The 25,678-nt window shown below is 36.9% G+C and overlaps 1 protein-coding gene across 24 annotated transcripts in view; it reads right to left on the reverse strand.

Annotated features, from left to right (window-relative positions):
- EIF4G3 (eukaryotic translation initiation factor 4 gamma 3) overlaps positions 1 to 25,678 on the reverse strand; it is a 352,113-nt gene that overhangs the window by 139,509 nt on the left and 186,926 nt on the right. For 19 of the 24 annotated variants that reach the window (XM_075994735.1, XM_075994744.1, XM_075994737.1 and 16 more), the window contains 4 exons: positions 22,105 to 22,284; positions 21,437 to 21,551; positions 11,574 to 11,671; positions 8,257 to 8,379 (listed from right to left, as the gene is read on the reverse strand). In XM_075994735.1, the coding sequence (XP_075850850.1) occupies positions 8,257 to 8,379; positions 11,574 to 11,671; positions 21,437 to 21,551; positions 22,105 to 22,284 (516 nt within the window). Of the gene's footprint in view, positions 1 to 8,256; positions 8,380 to 11,573; positions 11,672 to 21,436; positions 21,552 to 22,104; positions 22,285 to 23,167; positions 23,189 to 25,678 lie in introns of all 24 variants that reach the window. The other 5 variants (XM_075994776.1, XM_075994773.1, XM_075994733.1 and 2 more) reach the window with 1 other exon arrangement.

Genomic DNA, 25,678 nt, shown 5'->3' on the forward strand with positions numbered 1-25,678 from the left:
AACCTCCAACTCCTGGGCTCATAGGTCCTCTTGCCTCCACTTCCCAAGCATCTGGGACTATAAGTGTGCCACTACACCAGGCTAATTTTTTCTATTTTTAGTAGAGATGGGGTCTCACTCTTGCTCAGGTTGGTCTGGAACTCCTGGTCTCAAGCAAGCCTCCCACCTTAGACTCCCAGAGTGTTAGGATTACAGGTGGGAGCCACTGCACCTGGCCTAGATTCTTGATAGTATCCAAGAAATACATTTTCATTATAAACTCTCTATTAGAATCTACTCTGTTGATGATTTATATATTAAATTTAAAGTACTGGCCTCAAGGAATACTGGTAGGCTGGGGCCCAAATACTGGAGGAATTCATTCATTTTTTGAAAACAATATTTTACCTATTAGGTAAAACAGGAAACAAAAACTAAAAATGCCCTTAAATACTTCTTTGCATAATTTAAAATTCATTTTTTTTTTTTTACACAGCCCACATTCTTGCTGCCCAGAAAAGAGTCATCTTACTTTGCCATCTATTATAATCATGTACATGATAGGACAGTTAGGTACAGAGGTAATTATAGACAGGAGTCAACAACTATGGCCCAGGGGCCACATATCGGTTTTGGTACTGCCCAGAAGAAAAACTTTTACATTTTTTAAATGATTGAAAAATATTTCTTAACACATGAATATTACACAAAAATCCAATTTCAGTGCCCATAAATAATATTTCATTAGAACAGACACAGGCATCTATCTACATAAAGTATATATGACTACATCTGTGCTACAATGGCAAATTGAATAGTGTTAAAAGAGATGATACGGCTGTAAAGTCCAAAATATTTACTATCTGGCCCATTATACAAAATATTCTCTGATCCTTATTATAATTCATTGAGAGAAAGAAAAGTTTTCAAAAAGTTATATAAATAAAAGCAAAAAATTGATGTAATTTACTGTCATCATAAGAGACTACTTCAATGCTTCATGTTTTATCATTTCAGGTACAATTGATTTTTCAAAGTACCATTCAATAACTTTAAAATAATGCTTGTAGACGGGGCTTACCTAAAAATGATACAAGCCATATACGGCAAACCCACAGCCAATATCATACTGAATGGGGAAAAACTGAAAGCATTCCCACTTAGAACTGGAACAAGACAAGGATGCCCACTATCTCTACTTCTGCTGTTCAACATAGTGCTGGAAGTCCTCACTACAGCAATCAGACAAGAAAGTGGAATTAAGGGCGTCCAAATGGGAGCAGAAGAGATCAAACTCTCACTCTTTTTTTAATTTTTTTTATTTCGGCATATTATGGGAGTCCAGATTTTAAGGTTTCAATAAATGCCCATTCCCTCCCTCCCCCCACAAGTCTGAGTCTCCAGCAGGACCATCCCCCAGATGATGCACATCTCACTCATTATATATGTATATACCCGCCCCCCCTCCCCCCTCCCACCTGTCCAATACCCTATTACTGTAGTACCTATGTGTCCACTTAGGTGCTGCTCAGTTAATACCAGTTTGCTGGTGAGTATATGTGGTGCTTGTTTTTCCATTCTTGGGAAACTTCACTTAGTAGTATGGGTTCCAGCTCTAACCAGGAAAATATAAGATGTGCTACATCACCGTTGTTTCTTAGAGCTGAATAGTACTCAAACTCTCACTCTTTGCTGATGACATATTATACCTAGAAAACCCCAAGGATTCAACCAAGAGACTCCTTGATCTGATAAATGAATTTGGTAGTCTCAGGATACAAAATCAATACACAGAAATCAGAGGCATTCATATATGCCAACAACAGTATAAGTGAGAAACAAATCAAAGACTCAATTCCCTTCAAAATAGCAACCAAGAAAATAAAGTACCTTGGAATATATTTAATATAAAGGTAAGGTAAAAGACCTCTACAGGGAGAACTATGAAACACTGAAGAAGGAAATAGCAGAGGACGTAAACAGATGGAAGAATATACCATGCTCATGGGTCGGCAGAATCAACATTGTTAAAATGTCTATACTACCCAAAGTGACCTACAGAGTCAACGCAATCCCTATCAAAATACCATCATCATTTTTCACAGATACAGAAAAAATAATTTTACGCTTCATATGGAAGCAGAGAAGACCCCATATAGCAAAATCAATCCTAGGCAATAAAAACAAAATAGGAGGTATCAATTTACCAGACTCCAAACTATACTACAAGGCTATAGTCATTAAAAGAGCATTTTACTGGCACAAGAACAGGGACATTGACCAGTGGAACAGAACAGAGAACCCAGATATAAAACCATCCTCATACAGCCAACTAATCTTCGACAAAGCAGACAAAAACATACACTGGGGAAAAGAATCCCTTTTCAATAAATGGTGCTGGGAAAACTAGATAGCCACATGTAGAGGACTGAAACAAGACCCACACCTTTCACCTCTCACAAAAATCAACTCACGCTGGGTAACAGACTTAAACCTTAGGTGTGAAACTATTAGAATTCTAGAGGAATATGTTGGAAATACTCTTCTAGACATTGGCCTAGGCAAAGAATTTATGAAGAAGACCCCAAAGGCAATCACAACAGCAACAAAAATAAACAAATGGGACCTGATCAAATTAAAAAGCTTCTGCACAGCCAAAGAAACTGTCAAGAGAGAGCAAACAGGCAGCCCAAAGAATAGGAGAAAATTTTTGCAAGCTACACATCTGATAAAGACCTGATAACTAGAATCTATTTAGAACTCAGGAAAATCAGCAAGAAAAAATCAAACAACCCTATCAAAAAATGGGCAAAGGACATGAACAGAAACTTCTCAAAAGAAGACAGAACAATGGCCAACAAACATATGAAAACATGTTCAACATCTCTAATCACCAGAGAAATGCAAATCAAAACCACAATGAGATATCACTTAACTCCAGTGAGAATGGCCTTTATCAAAAAGTCCCCAAACAATAAATGCTGGTGTGGATGCGGAGAGAGAGGAACACTCCTACACTGCTGGTGGCACTGCAAACTAGTTCAACCTCTGTGGAAAGCAATATGGAGATGCCTCAAAGTGATACAAGTAGATCTACCATTTGATCCAGCAATTCCACTACTGGGCATCTACCCAAAAGATCAAAAGTCACTTTATGAAAAAGACACCTGCACTCGAATGTTTACAGCACACAATTCACAATTGCAAAGCTGTGGAAACAACCCAAGTGCCTATCAATTCGTGAGTGGAATAATAAAATGTGGTATATGTATACCACAGAATACTTTTTAGCTTTAAGAAACAATGGTGATATAGCACCTCTTGTATATTCCTGGATACAGCTGGAACCCATTCTACTAAGTGAAGTATCTCAGGAATGGAAAAACCAGCACCACATGTACTCACCAGCAAATTGGTATTAATGAATCAACAACTAAGTGGATATATAGGAGTAACATTTATTGGGTGTCGGGAGAGTGGGAAGGGGGAAGAAGGAATGGGTATATACAACCACAAAACGAGTAACATGTGCAATGTTGGGGGATGGACAACGCTTGAAGCTCTTACTCAAGGGGGAAGGGGGACATGGGCAATATATGTAACCTTAACACTTGTACCCCCATAATATGCTAAAAAATAAAATAAATTAAAAAATTATATAATAAAACAATGTGATTTTAGAAATTAAAATAAAATAAAATAATGCTTGTATGAAATATCTCATGTACTTAAAGTATATAAATCCTGGAATAAACAAATAGAGCCTCCATTGAGAAACATGAAGATCAAAGAAGCAAAATAATAATGTACTTAACTGATGCCAGGAAAAAAGACCAAAACAGGCTTTTGTTATAAGCAGAATCTCCTAAATTCGCTCATTATAAAGGGATGTGTATGTATATGTTTTCTCTTGATATTTACCATGTACAAAACAGTGAGAATCCAATGATGACTAAGACAAAATTCTTAGATTCAAAGGAAACAGATATTAAGGAATTAACCACAAATTAATTATTTAATTACAGTAGCTATAAAATGCTATACTGGAGTAGTAAGAGTACAGAGATGACATATAATTGGGGTTCTGACTTTGTGTGTGAGGATTTTTTTGAGGAAGCAACATTTAGGCTGAGTTTCAAAGAATCAATGTGAATGTAGGTATGTGGGAGGAAGTGCAGGAAGAAGCACTTCAGGCAGAAGGAACAGTACATATGAAGGCTGTAAAAGGAAGACTATTATGTGATCAACTAGTTTGTGTGACAGGGTAAGAGGAATGTAAAAATAGGTGGGGAATTTGATGTGAAATGAGGCAGGCAGGGGTAAGACCAGACAGAAGCTAATAGACCACACCTGTTAGTCTTTATCCTCACAGCAATGGGAAGCCAGGGGACAGGTTTTAAGCAGCACTGTGAAATAATCAGATTTTATTTTTATTTTAAAAAGATAATTCTGAATACTGCATGGAAAATAAACTGGAGTGAATAAAGAGTAGTTAGTTACAAGGACATGATTTATATGGTTATTGTAATAGTCCGAGAGAATTCATTTTGGTGGTAATAATGGGGGGAGGGTGAGACTGAATTTTACCTAAATGTAGGAGGTACTATGACAGAACTTGGTAAGTGACTAGAGATGGTACGGAGGGGATTAATGAGGAGGAGAGGAGTAAAAAGAAAGACATTAGGTATCTGAGACATGTGCCAGTCACTAAGACAGGGAACACTATAGGGGACAACAGGTTTTGGGGGTCAAGTGGGTACAGGAAAGGAAGACCAGGAACTCAAGTTTTGAGTTTGAAGTGCTTATGAGACACTTAACTGTAGAGATCAAGGAGAAAGTTAAACATGTAATCTGAAGCTCCAAAGAGTTGTTACTCTTAAGGATATATGGAATGACATAATGAACACCTCCTTTAATACAAGGGTAATAATGCACAATAATGACCACAGGAATAATTTAATAGTAACAATAAATAACACATCAAATTCTAATGCCAGAATCACAGGATGTAAGAACTGCAGTAGGCATCAACCACGTGGCCCAGTTCTTTAATTCTTTGTATACTTTTTTCAGTAAACTACTACTTCTAGTCAGGAATCTTAGGTGACCTGAAGTCACTGTTTTCAATGATGGAGCCCACTTCAGGTTCAGAAAGATCTAATCATTATTAAGTTTAAGTGTTTTCATCCATTGATCTTAGTTCTTGGTGGCTCTGAAACAAAAATCTCATCCCTTCCACACAAGAGCCTAGCACACACTTTAAACTAATGGTAAGTATTTACTGACTGTCTTACTAAGCACATCTTCCCTTAACCAGGAACACCCTTTCCCATTCTCTATGTGCACCATTCTCTATGATTTTCCTGTAAATGAGGTCAAATTTCAGTTGCCATCAAGATGCTTGTGCTATCGTTTTTCTTAAGAGAAAAATGAAATATTTCTAGTATGTATGTCTCTGATAAAGAGTTTTTTCTTCATTCCCTGAATTTCATGCATTTGAATTTAAATGCAAATCACCTAATAAAATAAATGTATGTTTCATAGACAATATTACGCTTCACAAAAAGATACACTAACATTAAAATTATTGACTAAGGGCCTTAATCAGCTGAAAGTGTACATTCAATGTGCTTCATAATTACAGAGACATATATACTCATATTTAGGCCCACAGTCCCGCAGGAAACGTAGAGAACAAAAGGATTTCTGTAGCTAAGGACAGAGGGATACCAGAAGAGGGCTGGAATCAAGCTTAAAAGTTTAAAGAAAAACAAATACACCCCACAAAGAAATGCAAAAAGACATATATGTGTTGAGGCTGAGAATTTAAACACAAACCAACAAAGGGTTGTCAACTATCTGGCTTGACAGTAACACTTTAATTAATGTTTGAAAACACAGACTAAATTTTGACTGCCCTGATCAACTAATCCCAAGTTTTTGCTATAGAATACCCTGACCTAACAGATCATATATGTAGATTGTTTCAATCTGGAAACTTTGATTGTCTGATGATTACTTCCAGGGAGGACACCAAATATAAGACCTTCTTAATCAACCCAAACTTGGAATGTGCCTGAGGGAATAATGGGGAATGTTGAAGAACTCTATATCATCATTACTATGACCTTACAACTCACATATCTAGATGGGCACATATACTCATCTGGCTAGTAAAAGACTAAGATAAAAGTCACCCAGAAACCACCGTTTCCTTGTGAAAACACATCTTTACAACAAAGGACCAAAGTGTATGCTTTCTCAAATTCACAGTTTCAAGATGCTCTAAATTCACCCCAAGGTTTAGAACATTTTTTTTCTTTTAAAGAAACAGGTCTTGCTCTGTCACCCAGACTGCAGTGAAAATGAATGATGATAGCTCACTACAACCTCAAATGTTCAGGTGATCCTCCTGCCTCAGCCTCCTCAGTAGCTGGGACTATTTGGTGCATGCCACCACACCTGGCTTCTTTTTTAAAAATATTTTGTACCTAGCACTCTGGGAGGCCGAGGTTAAAGGACTGCTTGAGGTCAGGAGTTCAAAACCAGCCTAAGCAAGAGTGAGGCCATCTCTCTACTAAAAATAGAAAAATTAGGCAGGTGTGGTGGCGCATGCCTATAGTTCCAGCTATTCAGAAGGCTGAGATAGGAGACTTGCTTGAGCCCAGGAGTTTGAGGTTGCTATGTGCTTGGCTGACGTCATGGCACTCTAGCCTGAGAGACAGAGTCAGACTGCCAATTAATCAATCAATAACTATCTAACTAACAATTTTGTGTTGCCAGGCTGGTCTTGAACTCCTAGCCTCAAGCAATCCTCCCACCTTAGCCTCCCAAAGTACTGGGACTACAGAGCCACCATGCCCAGCCTCTAAGAACATTTTTAAGAACTTTTTTTTTACCCTATATTACTAACACCAAGTCAATAGTCTATCATTTGAAATGGCTTATATTTGATCATCTATCTATATGACTTGTTTGTAAACCAGACTCTGAGGAATCCCTCACCATCATAAAAGAAGAAAACATGAAGTCCTCTACTCCTTGGTAACCTTGCTTTTATCTGTTTTTACATGCTAGACTTTAGAAAATTTTTTGTTTGTTTTAGAGACAGATTCTCGCTATGTTGCCCAAGCTTGGCTCAAGTGATCCTCCTGTCTCAGCCTCCTGCGCAGCTAAGACTACATGCCTGGCTTCACATTTAAGATCTGAAAATCACTTGTCTCTGAATCATTTATCAAAATTTAAAGTGACCTAATTATGAAATAAAAATCCTGTCAAATTTGCGGAATTCTAATCTCTATTATAGTTTCCTAACTCCAGCTCCTCCCAGAATGTCTTCAATTCTAAAAGAAAGTGAAATCTTAGGAGACTATAATAACCATATTCTTCACTAGGAACAAAAACATGCATAATGCACAGAATTTACTAATAACCCTTGTAAATACTAAAGGCCTTTCATATCCATGGGTTCTACGTCCACAGATTCAACCAAGCTTGGATCAAAAGTATTTGAGAAAAAATAAAAAACAATAATAAAATACGCATAAAAAATAATACAGTATAACAACTATGTACATTGTGTTCAGTATTACAAGTAATCTAGAGATGATTTAAAGTATATGGGAAGAAGTACATAAATTATATGCAAATACTGTGCTATTTTATGGAAGAGACTTAAGCATCCTTGGATTTTGGTATTCATGGGAGTGGGGGAGGGTAACTTTGAACCAACCCCTTATGGATACCGAGAGATAACTGTAATTACAGATGCTCTTCACTCAAAAAGCTCATTTATATAGTTCTAAAGGGTGAGAAGTATTTTATGCTCTCAATAACACAGGCAACAGGAAATCATCTCAAGCAACACTGCTTGGTAAAAATGTTTAAACTTTCAACCTTAATATTCAAACTAACAAAGAGGGCAGCATTTATTCTCAAGGTTCCATGGTGAAAACATAAAATACTCATTTAATGATGAGGTTTCCATAGGAATGCAGCTCCTTTTGGTATCATGCAATAGTTCATTAGGAAGAATGGCAGCAGCTGTGCTCTGAATGTGAAGACAATACACAGAAATATTACAAATAAAAATTTGGAGTTATAATAATTTGCAAAGAGAAACAACACGTCTGTTTAAATACCATTTAGATATTCGAGGCTATGAGACAACTGATGAAAATGGAAAGTACGGAAATTGGCTATTAGAAAAAAGAAGAGTTCAGTAGAAGTTAGTGAACAAGTAAATACCATCATCCATCATAGCTCACTCTGGCTTACCTGAGGAGGAGTAGGTGTGGATGTGGGTCTCCCTATGGGTGGAGTAGGATTTCTGCTGCCACCTCCAGACATAATCTCCTCTGTTATGTCTTTACCTCCCTGGTTTGGATCCCGAATTCTTATCTACAAAGTTAAATAAAATAGCATACATACAGATGGGTGTTTAGGAGGAGATTTATAGGTACATGGTGAGAGTTAAAGGTGTGAAATGGGAAACCTGTCAAATACCAAAGGTGATAATCACCACATTTCACTTTATTTCAATCACAGATCCATATTTCAATCACAGATCCATAGTCATTCAAATAAATTTAGGCCATTAGCTTTGACATGAACTCATCAGAATAAGAAGCTAAAATGAATCCTAGATAGTTGGATTTCTAGGTCAAAAAGGTAAACTATTTATGTTTGTTTTATATGAATTATCAGATTGATTTTATTTACAATGCTTAACATAAGACAAGTTTCATAAAATAGTTTTCACATATAGAAGTTACCGTGTAGAACAAAGTTTTAAATGCCCTAAATGGTTCTCTGAAGTTCTCTAACAAAATGGAAAATATACATATGCTATGACTTAGGAACTGGAATTTATCCTGCAAACAATCTTATATAGGTAAGGATGTTCACTGCAATAGTGTTTTTCCATTAAAGAAACAGAAACATCCTAGAAGCAAATCAGTAATAGAACAGTTCAAAAATTATCTTACATATTTACAATTAAATATCAAACAGCTAGTAAAAAGAATGAGGCAGACCTACATGTACTGATACAGAATGATCATCAAGACATACTAGTAGGTGAAAAAATGAAATTTGCAAAACAGTGTGTTGGACTTAGTTTAATTTTTTTTAAGGCTACCTATGCTTATAGATCAGTGGGGATGGTGCTATAATGGAGATGGAGTACCTAGGTATAGGTATTCCATGCTGAGACAGGGCTGAGGCAAAAAGGGCCCCCTGCTGTTTATTACCACCATACGATAATCTAGGAATTCACTAATAAAACCACCTGGATCTGGAAACTTTCAGGGGAGATTGTAAGAATTCTAGTATCAATTATTCTTTCAGGTATGTATATACTTCTAATACATTAGTATATAGCTTTGCTTCATTTATTCCACCTTCTTCTTCAGTAATGTCTATTTCTATAATACTATCTTCCGTTTTCATTATCTCATTTATTCAATTTTCCACATTCTGAGAGTGTTATTCTCCAACTTCTACCATGATGATTCAACATTTCCAAAGCATAGTATCTTGATTGTAGTGTCACAATACACTGATATATCTTGTTTATTATGACATATACACAAGTAACTTATTTCTAATAATAAAGTACTAGTTTTGGACCTCATTAATTTTTATTAAATTAGACTACTTCAAGGATATTGCTATCAAGTCACTCCCAGGTACCTATCTTATCTGTGTGACTGCAAGCCTGCGAATCTGTCTTGATTATAAACCCCATCCTTTCTGTGTGTTTTGATGGATAAGAAATCACAAGCCATTCTTCTATAAAATGTTCTGCAATTTAAATTTTATATTACTACACTGCTAATTCTCTTGGACCTGCCTTACTAGACGAAGACAAAGCCTCTGTAACTTATTAAAAACAATCGGAATACATTTTCTAAATTCTACTTTGTTTTCTAAAATAAATCTACAAAATCTATCCAGAAAGTATTCAGCCATTGTTAACATAAGAGAACAGTTTGTGTGACATCAATATAATCTGGCAGCCAAGGAGAGTAAAATCTAATGCACATGAGTGAACAATGACAACTTCACTGTAATAGTCAGTAGGGCACTAGATGCCGTTGAGTAAGCATATGTACTATGCAGCCATTGCATTCAACATGACTGAGCAAGGAGAGCAACGAATCTGTATCTTGCGTTAAGCTTGAACATTCCTCCATGGAAAATACTTGGATGATTCAGAAGGCTTTTAGGGATGATGCAAAGACCGTAGCACAAATAAAAGTGTAGTGTGAGAACTAGAAGCTCATTTGGAGATTCCAAAAACTACTGTGTCCGAGATTTTGACGTAGGATCTTGGGCACGAAACGTGTCATGGCAAAATGTGTTCCACAGCTTCTGCTACCAGAGCAAAAGGAACATCATGCTGCATTTGCTAATGACTTGTTCCAAACTGCTACCAATGAACCAGATTTCCTCAAGAAGGTCATAAGTGGAGATAAATCATGAGTCTATGGTTATTATCTGGAAACAAAGGCCCCGTCATCCCAAAAGAAGCTGCCTGGTTCTCCACACCAAAAGAAGGTGCAGCAAAGTCACAGCAAAATCAAGATCATGTTAACTGTCTTCTCTGATGGAGAAGGTGTTGTCCATCACAAGTACGCTCCTCCAGGCCAAACAATAAGGAGTACTACACATCAATATTCTTCATCAGTTGAGAGATGCAATGTGATGAAAACAGCCACAGCTATGGACAACTGGTGATTGGCAGCTTAATCACGACAACACACCGCCCATGTATCACCTCTCATGCAGAGTTTTTTGGCATCAAATCACCCAGGTGGCTTAGGCCCCCAACAACCCAGATTTTTTGCCCTGTGACTTCTGGCTTTTCCCAAAACTAAAATCACTTTTGAAAGAAAAGAGATTTCAGACTGTTGATGAGATTCAGGAAAATACAGGCAGCTGATGGTGATTCCAACACAGGATTCTGCAGAGTGTTTTGAAGAGTGGAAGAGATGCAGGGAGAACTGTGTGAGGTCCCAAGGTAGATACTTTCAAGGGGACTGAGGCATCACTGTCCTATGTACAATATTTCTTGTATCTTGTGTCTTCTTCAGTAAAGGTCTCCATTTTCATATTACATGGTTAGATACTTTCTGTACAGACCTCATATTTCAAAGGCAGGATTTTTCTTCCTGTCTTTAATACTTTAGCTCTTTTCCTCTTTTGCTATCAATTTCTTTTCTCAGCAAGCTTGTACTTGAATGGAAAGCTAATTAGGACTGGTGTTAAAGAAGAGTCAGTATATGAGAAATGAGCTCAAATTTCTTTTCCCACTGAGTGAGACCTTGGTACATTAAACTCTCCCAGTTCTAAAGCTTTAGTGTATGTTGTCATGTAGCACGCCTAGCTCAATGAATGCTGAAGTTTGATATTGTGCAAATGATATGTATAACTCATACAAATCCTCTAGGTCTTGTGTAGGAATGTAAGGGAAGAAGGAAAAAATGGCAAAGTCATTTATTAACTGAGATAAATACTGATTGAGTAAACTTATTTGATAAGTGAACAGACTTTCAAATTTAAAATAAGAAAAACTAATAAAGATCTCTTACAGTTTTTTTCTCTCTCTTGGCTGGAGGGGGCTGTTGCTGCGTAGGCACTATGATAGGTGCTGACTGATATACTGGCTGACTTGGGTAAAAAGGCGTTCCTAAAGAATTAGAAAAAAATGAAAAGAGGCACTCAGTTATTTTGTCAAACACTACAGGACTATCAATGGCACTGTGTCTCTGGACAATCCCTTAAAAAAGATTAAAAACAGTAACACTAAGCATTCTTCCTAATTATCGCTTCCTACTAGCTATCCTTCAGTTACTAAAGTGGTCAAGAAATTACTCCCAAAATATTTAGTGCCTTCAAACATCCAAAATGAAAACAACTAGATACCTAACTCCTACAGATTTATACCAGCTATCTTTGAAACACAACTCAAATTGAGCATGGTGGTGCATGTCTGTAGTCCCAGCTACTTGGGGGCTCAGGCAGAAGATTGCTTGAGCCCAAAAGTTTAAGCTATGATCATGTCACTGTACTCCAGCCAGGGCGACAGAGGAAGATCCCATCTCAAACAAAACAAAACAACACAACACAACCCACAAGACAGTAAGCCAGATGTAGTGGCGTGCGCCTATAGTCCCAGCTATTCAGGAGGGTGAGGCAGGAGGATCGCTTGAGCCCAGGAGTTTGAGCCCAACCTGGGCAATGCACACACATTCATGTGCACACCCCCCTCCCACACACACCACACCACACACATACACACATACCACGCTATAGCACTGGTTTTAAAAAATATTCTGGGGCCCAGTACCTGCAACAGTGACTCTCACACGAGGGTTTGTGTATGTATGTCGGTTTGATCAGGGAAAGGAAGGAATATATCTGATTAACTTGGGAAGTGGGGGTGGTCTAATGTTTTCCCTTACTTACAGAGAACCACTGCCAACGGAGCTACTATTAAAGATTGACAATGTCCTAATGTAGGGTGGAAAAAGGCTGAGAACAAGTAGCCTAAAAGATAAATCCAGATACTAAGAATCCAGGCTCCAAACTACATTTTCTACCATTTTTCAACCCCACACCTTTGCTCTAGCTATAACTTACTCCTAACTCCTATCCCCTGACTACACCAAACTCTTCAACTTTGTTGATGCCTTTGACTATACTGCTCATCTGCCTGAAATTATCTTCTTCTTCCCACTCCTTATATTCCCAATTAACTATTTTTAACTTTCAAAACTTAGGCTGCTGTTATAATTCCTGTCGAATCAGAGTGCTTACACTAGAGGCTGTGAGAAAGGGTCAGATCTATAGGCTCTACCTTCAAAATATCCAGTATCTGATCCCTTCTCCTGATATTCTGAAGATAGAACCTATAGGTGTGCTGATGAACTGGATGTTGGTGTGAGAGAAAGAGTACTCAAAGAAAAGTCTGAAGGTTGTTTGCCTGAGGAAGTGGAACAACACAGGCACTACTTGCTAAGATGAGGAAAACTGGAGGAATAGAATTACAGGCAAAAAATTCAGAGTTCAATTTTAGACATGTAAAGTCTGAGATGGTTATTAGACCTTCAAATAGAGATATCAGGAAGATTTTTTTTAAAAAGACACAAATCTGGATTCAGAGGATAGGTATGCATTTTCAAATTAGTAAAATATGAACAATATTTAACCCAAAAGACTGGATTATTTGGGAAATGAGTACACATAGAAAAGCAGCCCAATGATTAAATCCTGGGGCATTCCATCTTCATTAGAGGTAAGAGAAATGAGGAAAAACCCAGGAAAGGAAATGAAAAGGAAAATCAAGGCATTAATTAAAGTGAAGAAAATCGTTAAGAAAGAGTGTGCTATGCCAAATGGTGCTGAGAGGTCAACTAAGATTTGTCAAAGTAGAAATCACTGGCAACTCTGGCAAAAGCCATTTGAGCAGAGAGGTGGATGCTATGCAATGTGCTTTGAGTGGGTTCAATACTGAAAGAGAAGGAAAAGAATGAAGACAGTGAGTATACATAACTAGTGTTTCTTTTTTTTAAGTTTTCCTGTAAAAGGGAAGCAGAAAATAGGGCTATAGCTGGGTAAGAATATGGAGGCAGAAAAACCCTTTTTTAAAAATATGGGAATAAAACAGTACGCTGTATGCTGCTGGCACTAATCCAGCAGAGGAAGGGAAAAAAAAGGGGGTAGGAAAGACAGAAGAGAATTAATTGCCAGAGTAATGGCCTCAAATGGGTACAAGATGGTATAGAGTGCACACATGAAGGACTAGCCTTCTATAGGGGCACGGATAATTGATTCATGGTAACAAGAGGGAAAGAAATATGTATGAAGGTAGTTAATAAAGGTAAAATCCTTAGTACTAAGTAAACAGTCAAATAATACTAGCTCTATTGTAACTGTCATCATCAACAGATCCCCACCACTATCATAATGATTTTCACGGACAAACACCTTAGAAACAGTATGATTTGCAGTACCAGAATTCTGCAGGTATCTGGCGAATCAGATTTGGAAAAGACCTAAGCAGAGGTCATAACTAGAGTTCAGTAAGTTCAATGTAAAGTGACCAAAAATCCTTAGTCATCCTCTAGCAGTGAGTGAACTATTCTCAAAGAAGAGCTCAAATTAGTGATTCTGTGCTATCCTATTATGTTATTAGCTCAGAAATTAACTCAGAAAACAAATTCTGAAAATTGGTTTCAAATGATGCTTTATAAGCAACATAATCTGCTCACCCTGTGATATTTTTCAAGGTAAGAGAAATAAGATCCAAAAGGTGAACCATCTCCTTTATTAAAAAAAAGATTCTTCTCATGAAATATTTCTGAATCAACACGAATGGGGAAGAAGCTGGCATATCACACACATCTAATAAACAGCTGCTGAATAAACCTGGCAGAATAGGATAATCTCAATATAGCAGGATTAAACACAAATAATAAAATATTAAGCCATCTTCTTAACTGTGGGCCCCAGCAGAGTAAAAATGTGCCCTACCAAACAATGGTTTCCTATTACATACTAACTTGACTTCTTATATAGTCAGGGACATTTAAAGAAACATTTTTATTATATTAAAAATGTGGGCCAGCTGGGGTAGCTCACACCTGTAATCCTAGCATTTTAGAAGGCCAACGTGGACGGGTTGCATTATTGAGCCCAGGAGTTTGAGACCAGCCTGAGCAACAAAACAAGACCTTGTTTCTACAAAAAAATACAAAAATTAGCAGGGCATGGTGGCATGTATCTGTAGTCCCAGCTACTCAGGAGGATTGCTTGAGCCCAGAAGTTTGAGGTCATGGTGAGCTATGGCCACTGCACTTTAGCCTGGGTGACAAAGTTAGACCCTGTCTCTATTTAAAAAAAATAAAAGAGGCCGGGCGCGGTGGCTCACGCCTGTAATCCTAGCTCTCTGGGAGGCCGAGGCGGGCGGATCGCTCGAGGTCGGGAGTTAAAAACCAGCCTGAGCAAGAGCGAGACCCCGTCTCTACTATAAATAGAAAGAAACTAATTGGCCAACTAATATATATATAGAAAAAATTAGCCGGGCATGGTGGCTCATGCCTGTAGTCCCAGCTACTTGGGAGGCTGAGACAGAAGGATCGCTTGAGCCCAGGAGTTTGAGGTTGCTGTGAGCTAGGCTGACGCCATGGCACTCACTCTAGCCTAGGCAACAAAGCGAGACTCTGTCTCAAAAAAAAATAAAAAATAAAAAAAAATAAAAGTGAACAACTTTTACATACCATTTCTCAATTAGGCCAGTCAATTACTCAATGTCTCTGACCTTGGGTTTCTTATGCATAGAATGAAATAGGTTTATCTAGACCACAGGTCTGTCAATTACATTCTAAGAGCCAAATCCAGCCTACCACCATTCATTCATTCATTCATTCATTCATTCATTTTTTGAGACAGAATCTCACTTTGTTGCCCAGGCTAGAGTGAGTGCCATGGCATCAGCCTAGCTCACAGCAACCTCAAACTCCTGGGCTCAGACAATCCTCCTGCCTCAACCTCCCAAGTAGCTGGGACTACAGACATGCACCACCATGCCCGGCTAATTTTTTCTATATATATTAGTTGGCCAATTAATTTCTTTCTATTTTTATATAGTAGAGACCAGGTCTCGCTCTTGCTCAGGCTGGTTTCGAATTCCTGACCTCGAGCAATCCGCCCACCTCGGCCTCCCAGAGAGCTAGGATTACAGGCGTGAGCCACCACGCCCAGCCCCACCATTTATTTTTTAACTAAAATTTTTATTGGAAAATATCCACGTACAATAGTTATCTACCGTTTATGGCTGCTTTTACACTACAATGGCAGAGTTGAATAGCTGTAACAGAGACGACAGGGCCTGCAAAGCCTGAGCTATTTACTATCTGGCCCTTTTCTTTTACAGAAAAAGTTTGCTGATCCCAGTTAATAGATTGGTGGTTCCCAATCCGCAGTCTATATGCATCAATGACATATGGCAAAATATGGACAATAATAACCATGGAATAAATATACACATATAAAGGTTTACCAATTTAAAATTTTTATAGGGGACTGTTCCTATTTTGAAATTATTTCAGTACTACTCTTTTGTTAAAATATCCTTTCTATATGAAATGATACTGGCAATAAATGGCAGTTTTCTTTAAAGGTGTTATTGGCAAAATTAAAAATGTAACAGTCCTGTGTGTTTCCTTCTTCCTTTTACTTTAATTTTTATTCCTTTGACTTGCCTATGATATTGAAAGATCCGGGAACCACTAGTATAGTTGTTTATTTAGATATCTTCTCATTGGTTAAACCCAAACATGAATATTAAACAAATGTATTATAAGATCCTGAAAGGTGAGAAGAATATCTTACATCTGTATTCCACAAAAAACTTGACATAATGTCTTATACATTGTACATCTTCTAAAAAAAACATTCAAAACCTTGAATTGTCCATAGAAACAATGATAAACACACTGGCTAAATATCCAGGTCAGCACAGAAAAATCAACTTATCCCACAATATACCCGGGACAATAATCATGTCAGCATATAACTACATCACCAAATACAATAATGCCTCTCCACACACCACCATGGTACAAGGACTCCTTGAGCTCTTATGAGCTGAATGATACGTCCAATGTCCAAAGAGACTCAGGAAAAGAGTAAAAAGAAGATAATGGGGTGGGGAAAATAATATGGTAGAGTGAGAAAAAAGGGAAGTATACTGGTTTGAAGCAAGGGTGAATGGAACCTTTTACCACTGTAAATTCTCAATCATTTTCTTTTCTTTACCAACATTACCACCACCACTAAGCAAAACCTAAATATTCTATCTTGAGCGATAAATCCCCAAGGTTTGACTGGAAATTATTTCAGTCTCCTTCAGGCATCTTTCTACTATATAATAACAAGCATCAAAATGTTTAAGAAATACTGATGGGGAAAAAACTAAAAACTTTACATTGAGCAAATACTATTATTAGTTATTTTTCCTCAAAACTGTAGAAAACACTGCAAGAATTACACTTTACCAGAATTCCATGATCTTGGTTATAGAACTTCAGTGAAGATAAAAATATTCTTTGAGAATCACTAATCAAGAGTTAAACTGAGAACAGGAATAAAGTGGTAGTATGCTGGAGTGAACCATAAAGGTAAAAATGTAGAGTTAAGAACTCTGGGGCGAAGAACACTCAACTCACAAACTCAAGCAATAGGGCAAGAAGGAACAAATCTCAGGATTCATTTCATGTCAGTTCTGCCAGAGGATGGTCCTCTGCCCTAGAACAGAGGATTTCTACATCAGAACACAAAATTATGATCCTATTCCCCACACCCACCTCTAACCTGAACCAAGATTAGGACAGGAGAGGTGGTAAAGGAAAGAGGAGGCATCTGGTTCAGATGGAAATGAAGAATTGGGAGTGGAAAGGTAAGAAGAGAGATTCCAAAAAGAGGGAACAAGACTGGAAATGTTCATTTATGGTTTCTAGACCATAGACCAGGACAGCTGCCCTAAGACAGTATAGCTGAAGGACCTATAATTGATGAGAACTACTGGACCAGAACTTTAATTCTGATAAAAGCCTATTAACTAGTAACAAACTTTAAAGCTAAAATATCTGTCCAAATGATGAAAATAATCTAAACTTCTATCGATAGAGAACTGGATAAATAATGATTTATTTCAAAAATGGAATAGTACATAGCTTTTAAAAGAAATGAGACAAATTCTATAGATAATGAGAGAAAGATGTTCATGAACAAACTCTGTGATAACAACAACAAAAAAAAACCCCAGGAAGTTTTAGAACATTATAAATAGGATATGCCCATTTGAGTTAAAAATTGTTTAAATATAAATAAAATATGTATCAAACTATTAAATATTATTCCTTTAAAGGGTGGGAAGGGAGAGGAACTATTTCAACTTTATATACTTTATATTATTTGAATTTTTATGATTAACTTGACTACTTTCATAATAAAATATCTTATGATCATTTTTCTAAAATTAAGGAAACTAGGGAAATGCTGTTTTAATATAGGTGATAATCTGCCCACTCTATGGCTAATGGAGCTCCAAAATTTACTGGGGAAAGCCAGGTACAGTGGCTCATGCCTATAATCCTAACTGCTCAGAAAGCTGAGAGGATGATCATTTGAGGCCAGGAGGTTAAGACCAGTCTGGACAACATAGATCTTGCCTCTTAAAAATTTTTTAAATTAAAAAATAAAATAATTTACTGGAGAAGAAGGAATATCTATTGAACAGAATAGACATCAAAATATCTGAGGTACAACTACACCTCAACAAACTGCTTTTTTATAAAAATGAACAAAAATGATATATATTTAATAAAATAAAGCCAAAATGCTATAATATTATATATTCAAATCCGTAAATTATTTTCCTTCCAGTAAACTCATCTATATTGTTTCTATACATTCTGTAGTAGTAGTATTGAGAGCAATAAAGAGAACTGCCAGACTTAAGAATTTTAATGATGACATTTTCAGAGTCAAAAAGTGATTTGCATAATTTCTAAGTAAACAGCAGCCTAGAATTCAGTGAGACACCTTTAAAAATGATTTTATAAATTAGAAGACACAACTGCATTCCAATATGGAACTGAAAGAGAAATACTGTTAATTTTAGCATGTATACTCTGAATGAAAACCTCAGAATCTCATCTTATAGTTTTTCTATTCAAAAAAATTCTAGATAAGAACAGCCAATGTTACACTTTAAGATAATTTTATTTTGATTTAAGTTTTCATAACAAGGATCAATAAGAAGGCACTAGAATTAGATGAACTGTGACTTAAAGCTAAGTTCAAGCGGATACGTAAGAAACACTTCAACAGCACTAGCAATATTCTATGTCAAAAACCGGGTGAAACCAGGCACAAGTGGCTCACACAAGTAATCACAACACTTGGGGAGGTTGAGGTGGAGGATCACTTGAGGTCAGAAGTTTTAGACCAGTCTGGGAACACAGCAAGACCCAGTCTCTACAAAATAAATTTCAAAATTAGCCAGGTACGGTGGCATGCACCTATAGTCCTAGCTACTCCAGAGGCTGAGACAGTAGGATCACTTGAGCCCAGGAGTTCAAGGTTGCAGCGAGTTAAAAATGCATCACTGCAGTTCAGCCTAAGACAACAAAGCAAAACTCTGTCTCAAAAAAACCCCAAACAAACAAACAAATAAACAAAACACTCCCCAAAATAGGTGACAGCTATGTATCATTTAACTTCAAAACTAATCTATATGTAACATTGTTTTCAAAATATTTCATAGTATTAATACAGCTTAATAAAAACTGAGTTATATAAACGTGTATATTTGAGACATTTAATGAGGTTATAAAATACAGTACACCCCCATGCATGGTTATGCTTTCCACAGTTTCAGTTCCCTGTAGTCAACTGTAGTCCACCATGGTCCAGACATATTACATAAAAAATTCCAGAAATAAATAATTCATAAATTTTAAATGGCAAGCCATTCTGAGTAGCATGACAAAATCTTGCACCCAGAGCATGAATCATTCCTTTGTCCAGTGTATCCACATTATATATGCTACTCAACCATTAGTCACTTAGTAGCCCTCTTGGTTATCAGATCAAAAATACAGTATATACAGGGTTCAGCACTATCCATGGTTTCAGGTATCCACTATTCTAAAATGTATTCTCCAAGGATAATGGGAAACTAGTATGTATCACTTTGAAATGGCAGTTAAACAAGGCAAAGCTGAACAAGGTAACAGAAAGTATTTCTGTTCTCTAAAAGCAAAGCCAGATATTTGGTTGTTTTGCCTATTTACCTCACAAGCAAAGAAAAACTTTCTTGGGCCTTTTTTATTCTTTTGTGATAGGGTCCTGCTCTCTTGCCTGGTCTAGAGTGTAATGCATCATCATAGCTCACTACAACCTCAAATTCCTGGGCTTATGTGATCCTCTGGCCTCAGCCTTCCAAGTGGCTGGGATTATAGGCACATGTCACCATGCCCAGCTATGTTCTTACTTTTATACAGAGACATGGTCTTGGCTATGTTGCTCAAGCTGGTCTAGAACTCGTGGCCTCAAGTGATCCTCCTACCTCAGCCTCCCACGGAGCTACAATTATAGGCATGAGCCACCGTGCCCAGCCTCTTGGGCTATTTTAAAACAAACCTACAAATCGGTTCTACTGTAAAAGTTCTTAACTGAGCTACAAATCCCAATGTTAGCAAATTGGTTAATGGATAGATTACCATTTTAAACCAGTTAAAATTATTTAATGTCTTTGCTTTGCTGGCAATGGAAGAGATCAATGCTTACTGAATCTTAAAGCTTAATTTTTCCAGTATCTAATGATTTTATCCCTTATAATTCACTTTCTAAGGAATAAACTATGTATAGTATGCAGTAGAAATTTGTTGAATAAAATAAGTAATTTCATTACTTCTCAGTTCAGCATCAGCTCACATGCCAAAATATAAGCTTGGCGGTTTTTTCTCAAAATTAAAAACACTTAAATTTTCAAGGCATTTTCATTTGAACTAATCCTTAAAGCTCTCCCTGGCATGGGTCTTACCATAATTTGCAGATAAGGAACCACAGGTTAACTAAGTTATATTCAGTTATCCCATGTATATTCTCCAAGTGCCTGCAAGTCACCATCTAGGTCTTGAGGATACAGTAGTGAAAACAAAACAAAACAAAACAAAACAAAAATCCTCACCCTCCATGGATACTACATTCTAGTGGGAAAGAGTGACACTAACAAAATCTCTAAGGTGTAAAGTAAATGCTTGGAGAAAAAAATCATTGGAGGAAGATAAAGTATATTTATGCCATCAATAAAACTCTAGGTAATAATGAGTTGGTAGTAGATGTCTGAACTCTGACACATGGGCTCTTTCCAGCAGAATTATCAGCTCCTTCAGAATCTGTGATTAACTAAATATTACACATTTCTCTAATACTTTACCCTTATAAACCTCTCTTTAAAAAGTGACTTTCAGGCTGGTCCGATGGTAGTGGGTTATCAGAACTTATTCACATTAGTGTCACTAAAGTTGGTATTCAACCCCCCACTGCTAAATTTGACTGGCTTTTAAAAAAAAAATAAAAATAAAAATAAAAAGTGACTTTCAAAGCTGGACATGGTTGTGTGCACCTATAGTCCCAGCTACTCAGGAGGCTTAGGTGGGAGGACTGCTTGAGCCCAGGAGTTCAAAGCCAGCCTGGGCATTATAGGGAGATCTCATCTCTTAAAAAAAAAAAAAAAAAAGTAGCTTTAAAGATAGAGCCGTAGCAACATTTTATTTAAAAATCCTTCCCACCACTAAATCTCACTGTGTAAACTAATCCACCAAACAACAAAATTAAATAATCACAATAAAATAACAAAAATTGGTTTTTTCCTACTTACCATAAGCATTGGGGAAGTCCCCAGGTCCTGGTCCAGGATAAAAAGGACCTGGCCCTGGTGGTTGAACTGGATACTGTTGTGGGGGCCCGACATAAGGAGGGCCACTATGACGGTACTAGAAAAGAGAAAGTATAGACATTTGTCAGTATTATAAAAGTAGCTTACTACCAAAATTAAAGTTCTCCGGGTAAAAGAATCATTTAAATAAGGAAAAGCCACTGGATTAAACACATTCAAAATGCTGCTAGCTATCAAGATGCAATGAAGATAAAGAAAAAGGTTCATCTTAGGTAAAGCCATACAGCAAATCAGTGCACAGGCAGACATCAGCTCAATGTAAAATGATATCAGGTTAGTAGTTTTCAATTACATTAAGTGATATCATAGGAACAAGATAATTACTGAATCCATTTTAGAGAAACTGGCTGTGGGGAAGCGATGGGAGAAAGCTAGGAAATGAAAACAACTTCTCTATCATCTTAGAAAATTTAAGAGACGTAGAAATATCTCCATACAGTATTTTGGAAAATGACAAAATAGCTAGACTTAAAACCAACAGAAAAGTTCACACATCACCAAGAACACACCATCCCCCCCAGCTCCTTCTGATAAGAATCTGGGTTAATTCCCACTCTATTGCTAAGCCATCCAGACCAAGAGTTACTTACCTGTGGTATACAGTACTGAGGACCCTGGGGTACTGGGTACGGCATGGGCAGATGGTTAACCATCATGATGTGCTGATTGGCCTGATACACTGCAGTAGGTGTCTGTGCACCAGGACGAATGGAAGGACTGCTGTTTGGGATGGTAGCTCTAGGAGGCTGTATCTGAGGCCTCTGGAAAAACTGGGAAGGGGAGAAAGGAAAAAAAATTTTTTTTTTTTTTTTACAAAGGGGAATATATAAACTTTACTATCTTGAGCTTTCTCCTTTTTCCCCACTAACAAAAACCTGATCAACTTGAATTATAAATACAATATTCATGAAAAGAGAATAAATTACCTATGGCTGGGTTCCCCAAAAATATATCATACTAGGTCAAGTTCTGATCAATGTCATTACACATTTGAAAATAGTAAGGAAATCTCAACTAAGTATCAGCTATTTTAAAATCCTGTACCATAAATATTTATTAGTAATTTTAAAATTTATAATGAAATAGAACAAAAAGGATAGCTACTGTCTCTCTAAAAGTTTTTCTGTTGTATAAAAGCACTGGCTTTCATAAAAAGTAGGTGGCTCATTATCAACTCATTAAAACTTAAAAACAGTCCCCTAAAAAACTACCACAATTTATAAAATACTTCAAAGAGCAACAAATCTCTCTGAACATAAAATTTTGCATCCAAGTTATCAAGTTCAAATTAAATGAAAACCATCTGTAGGGCTGTCACATGCTGAATTAAGCCTTATTTTTCAAAAAGGTGATACAATTCCATACTAAACTGAACTCAATTTTGCTTTCTAGAACAGTCTGCAATAAAAGTAGAGAATTGAGACAGGCCTAAGAATGGTCTAGAATGAGCAGGGATCAAATCTCCCAAATAGCAACCCCTATCTGTAGTTATTACATTCCCACTGCAGGCTTAAAAAAAAAAAAAAAAGCTTTGAAATAATACACCAATAGTAAGTTTCCAGTGTGAATGTATCAATTCATCAGCAATCTCCTTGTAATAATAATAAGGAAACAGAGTAATAAAGAGGCCATGCAGAACCAGTAGTTTGTTACCTGGATGGGTCTGAATCCTCCCTTCAATTATGAAGCAAGAAAGCAGCAGGAAACAGAAAGAAAGCCAATGGAAAAGCTTACAGATCAGTTGGAAGGGGTACTATAGCATGCAGCTCAACAAAAATATCTTTCTATTGAATAGTAATAGGAGAAGAAAGACAACTAGAAAATCAGAATGGCAATTCTCCACTTGAGAATTCAAGCACACATAGGATCAAAGAATTACATTTAATTGAAAATAAATAAATTCAATGGCAAAAAAAATCTTCTAACAGTAGCCACAAGTTATAGCAGTGTGAAATGAAATGTCTGCTTGGTGGCAAAAGTACAGTTGGGACTACAGATTCCTATTCTTGCCTCTCAAGAACACCCATTATAGAATTTGGCATTATTTAGCATCTCTATGATCTCTCTCCATCTTGAATGGAGATAAGACTTACTAATAACAGTGTCATTTGTTATTCTGAAGTTTACAAAAGTCCTGAGAGATAACTAATCTTTTCAATACATATCAGACTCTTCATGACAGAAACTTGCTCTTTTTCAACTAATTAGGCATGTAAGAAGCCACTTATAGCTCTAAAACAGAGAATGTTAAAATATGGTCTAGCTCCATAATACCCTGAATTGTCTCACAATTCCAGATGTGAGTGTTGCTACCAGTCCAAATAAAGGCAAGCTTTGACCTTTGGGCCCATTCAGGTCTTATCCTATCCTACTCTTAAGCATCAAGCTACCCACAGAGATGGTGTAAGTAACTTCTCATCTTCTGCTCAAGTGGGAAAATTGGGATCTAAGTCCAAGGCTCATCTCCATTCAGCCTTCATACCCCAGGGCAAAGAAAGCCCTAAAGAGATTAAGTCACAGAAAAGCAACAGACAGAAAGGTATAGCAGAAGAATGGAGTGAATGGGGGAATCCAATGCTGCAACAAAGAGTAGTTGATAGAGAATAAAAGAAAGCACAAAGTTGATAACATGGGAACCTGAGCTGGGGCTACAACTACAGCAAGTCTTGTAGTAATTATCTCCACTACACCAGCTTTGGTGACACAACAATTTTTGTCAGCTGCAAACAGAATACTGAAGCAGTAAACCACCCATTACTGGACTCACTTCTCTTAATTACATAATAGACAGAATCTATTCTATATCAATCTATGTTAACTGTAAACACATTTCAGGGATAAAAAACATTTTTATAACCTGGTTAACATATAAGGAGCCACAAAAATGTTACATGCCTAAAGGACAGGAGAGTCACTCATCTGCTCAACTTATTGAACATTACTAGATGTCAGATGCAGTGGATACAAAGATCCTTCTCCATCAACTCTAGAAGGCAGCCAATACACGGAGAGTATCAAATGGACACAGGTGATAATCTAAAGTGGCCATATTATCATCAAATTATGCCAAAAGCACTCATATATTGCCTGAAGAGACATGGTGTCATATGGTAGTGAAGGGAGAAGAGAAAAAACTAACCTAGTAACTTATGTAAAGTAAGAAAAATAGACACAGGCAAAGTTTCCCTATAATTTTAAATAGTCTATATGTGAGGACTTTTCCTACCACTATTTGCCAACTCTTCTGGTGGGAATTTTAAGCAGCCTGTCCAGAGTAACTGAGGTTACCTCTCATTCAAGGTTTCTGAATAGTATGCAACTTTTCTTCAGCAATTTTTCAAACAGAAACAGTGTTTCTAATGATACTCCTAATATTAACATACAGCTGAGCCAGTACAACACAAAATCTGTGGTTACACTGACATACAATAATTTTTATACACTAAGATTTCAGCTTTGAAGCTAGGAAGAAATGTATTTACACAAGCACATTAAATAACAACAGTAAAGCTTTATGGAACACTTACTAGCCACCAGGCATCACCCTAAGCAGTTTACATATATATTAACTCATCTTCACAACCAACCTCTAAGGCACGTGCTATTATTAACACGCCATCTGATATATGTGGAAACTGAGGAAAAAGGAGATTAAATAACTTGCTGAATGAAGGTCCCCCATCTGTAATATAAACACAGGTTCTAGGCATGTACTTTTAACTGTTACATATACTGCCTCATATGAAATGGAATATCACCATATTTTCAAACAAGTATGGTCAGTCAAAGGAAATCTTTTCTTTAGAAAGGCTGAAGGGAATGTGGTGGAATTTTTATCCAACTATACTAAATGGGCAGCACATCCCTCAACAATAACTGATTCCTGGTAAGAAAAATGCTCCACCAGTTACTTCACAAAACTCATGTTTATCATTTAAGAACACAAGTTTGTTCCACTTACATGACTCTAATTTTTTATCTCCCTTGAAGTAATTAAAACTTGTTCATATGCTTTTACATCCTTGACACACCATTTTACAGACCTACTTTTACTCAACTTCACTGCATTAATAATTTTACAAGGACAAGCAAGCTATCTGGAAATTGTTTTATCCTATTAAAAATACAGCATCACACACACAAACATTCACACATATACCAGCA

The sequence above is a fragment of the Microcebus murinus genome, chromosome 2 (genome assembly GCF_040939455.1).
Source record: "Microcebus murinus isolate Inina chromosome 2, M.murinus_Inina_mat1.0, whole genome shotgun sequence".
NCBI lineage: Eukaryota > Metazoa > Chordata > Mammalia > Primates > Cheirogaleidae > Microcebus > Microcebus murinus.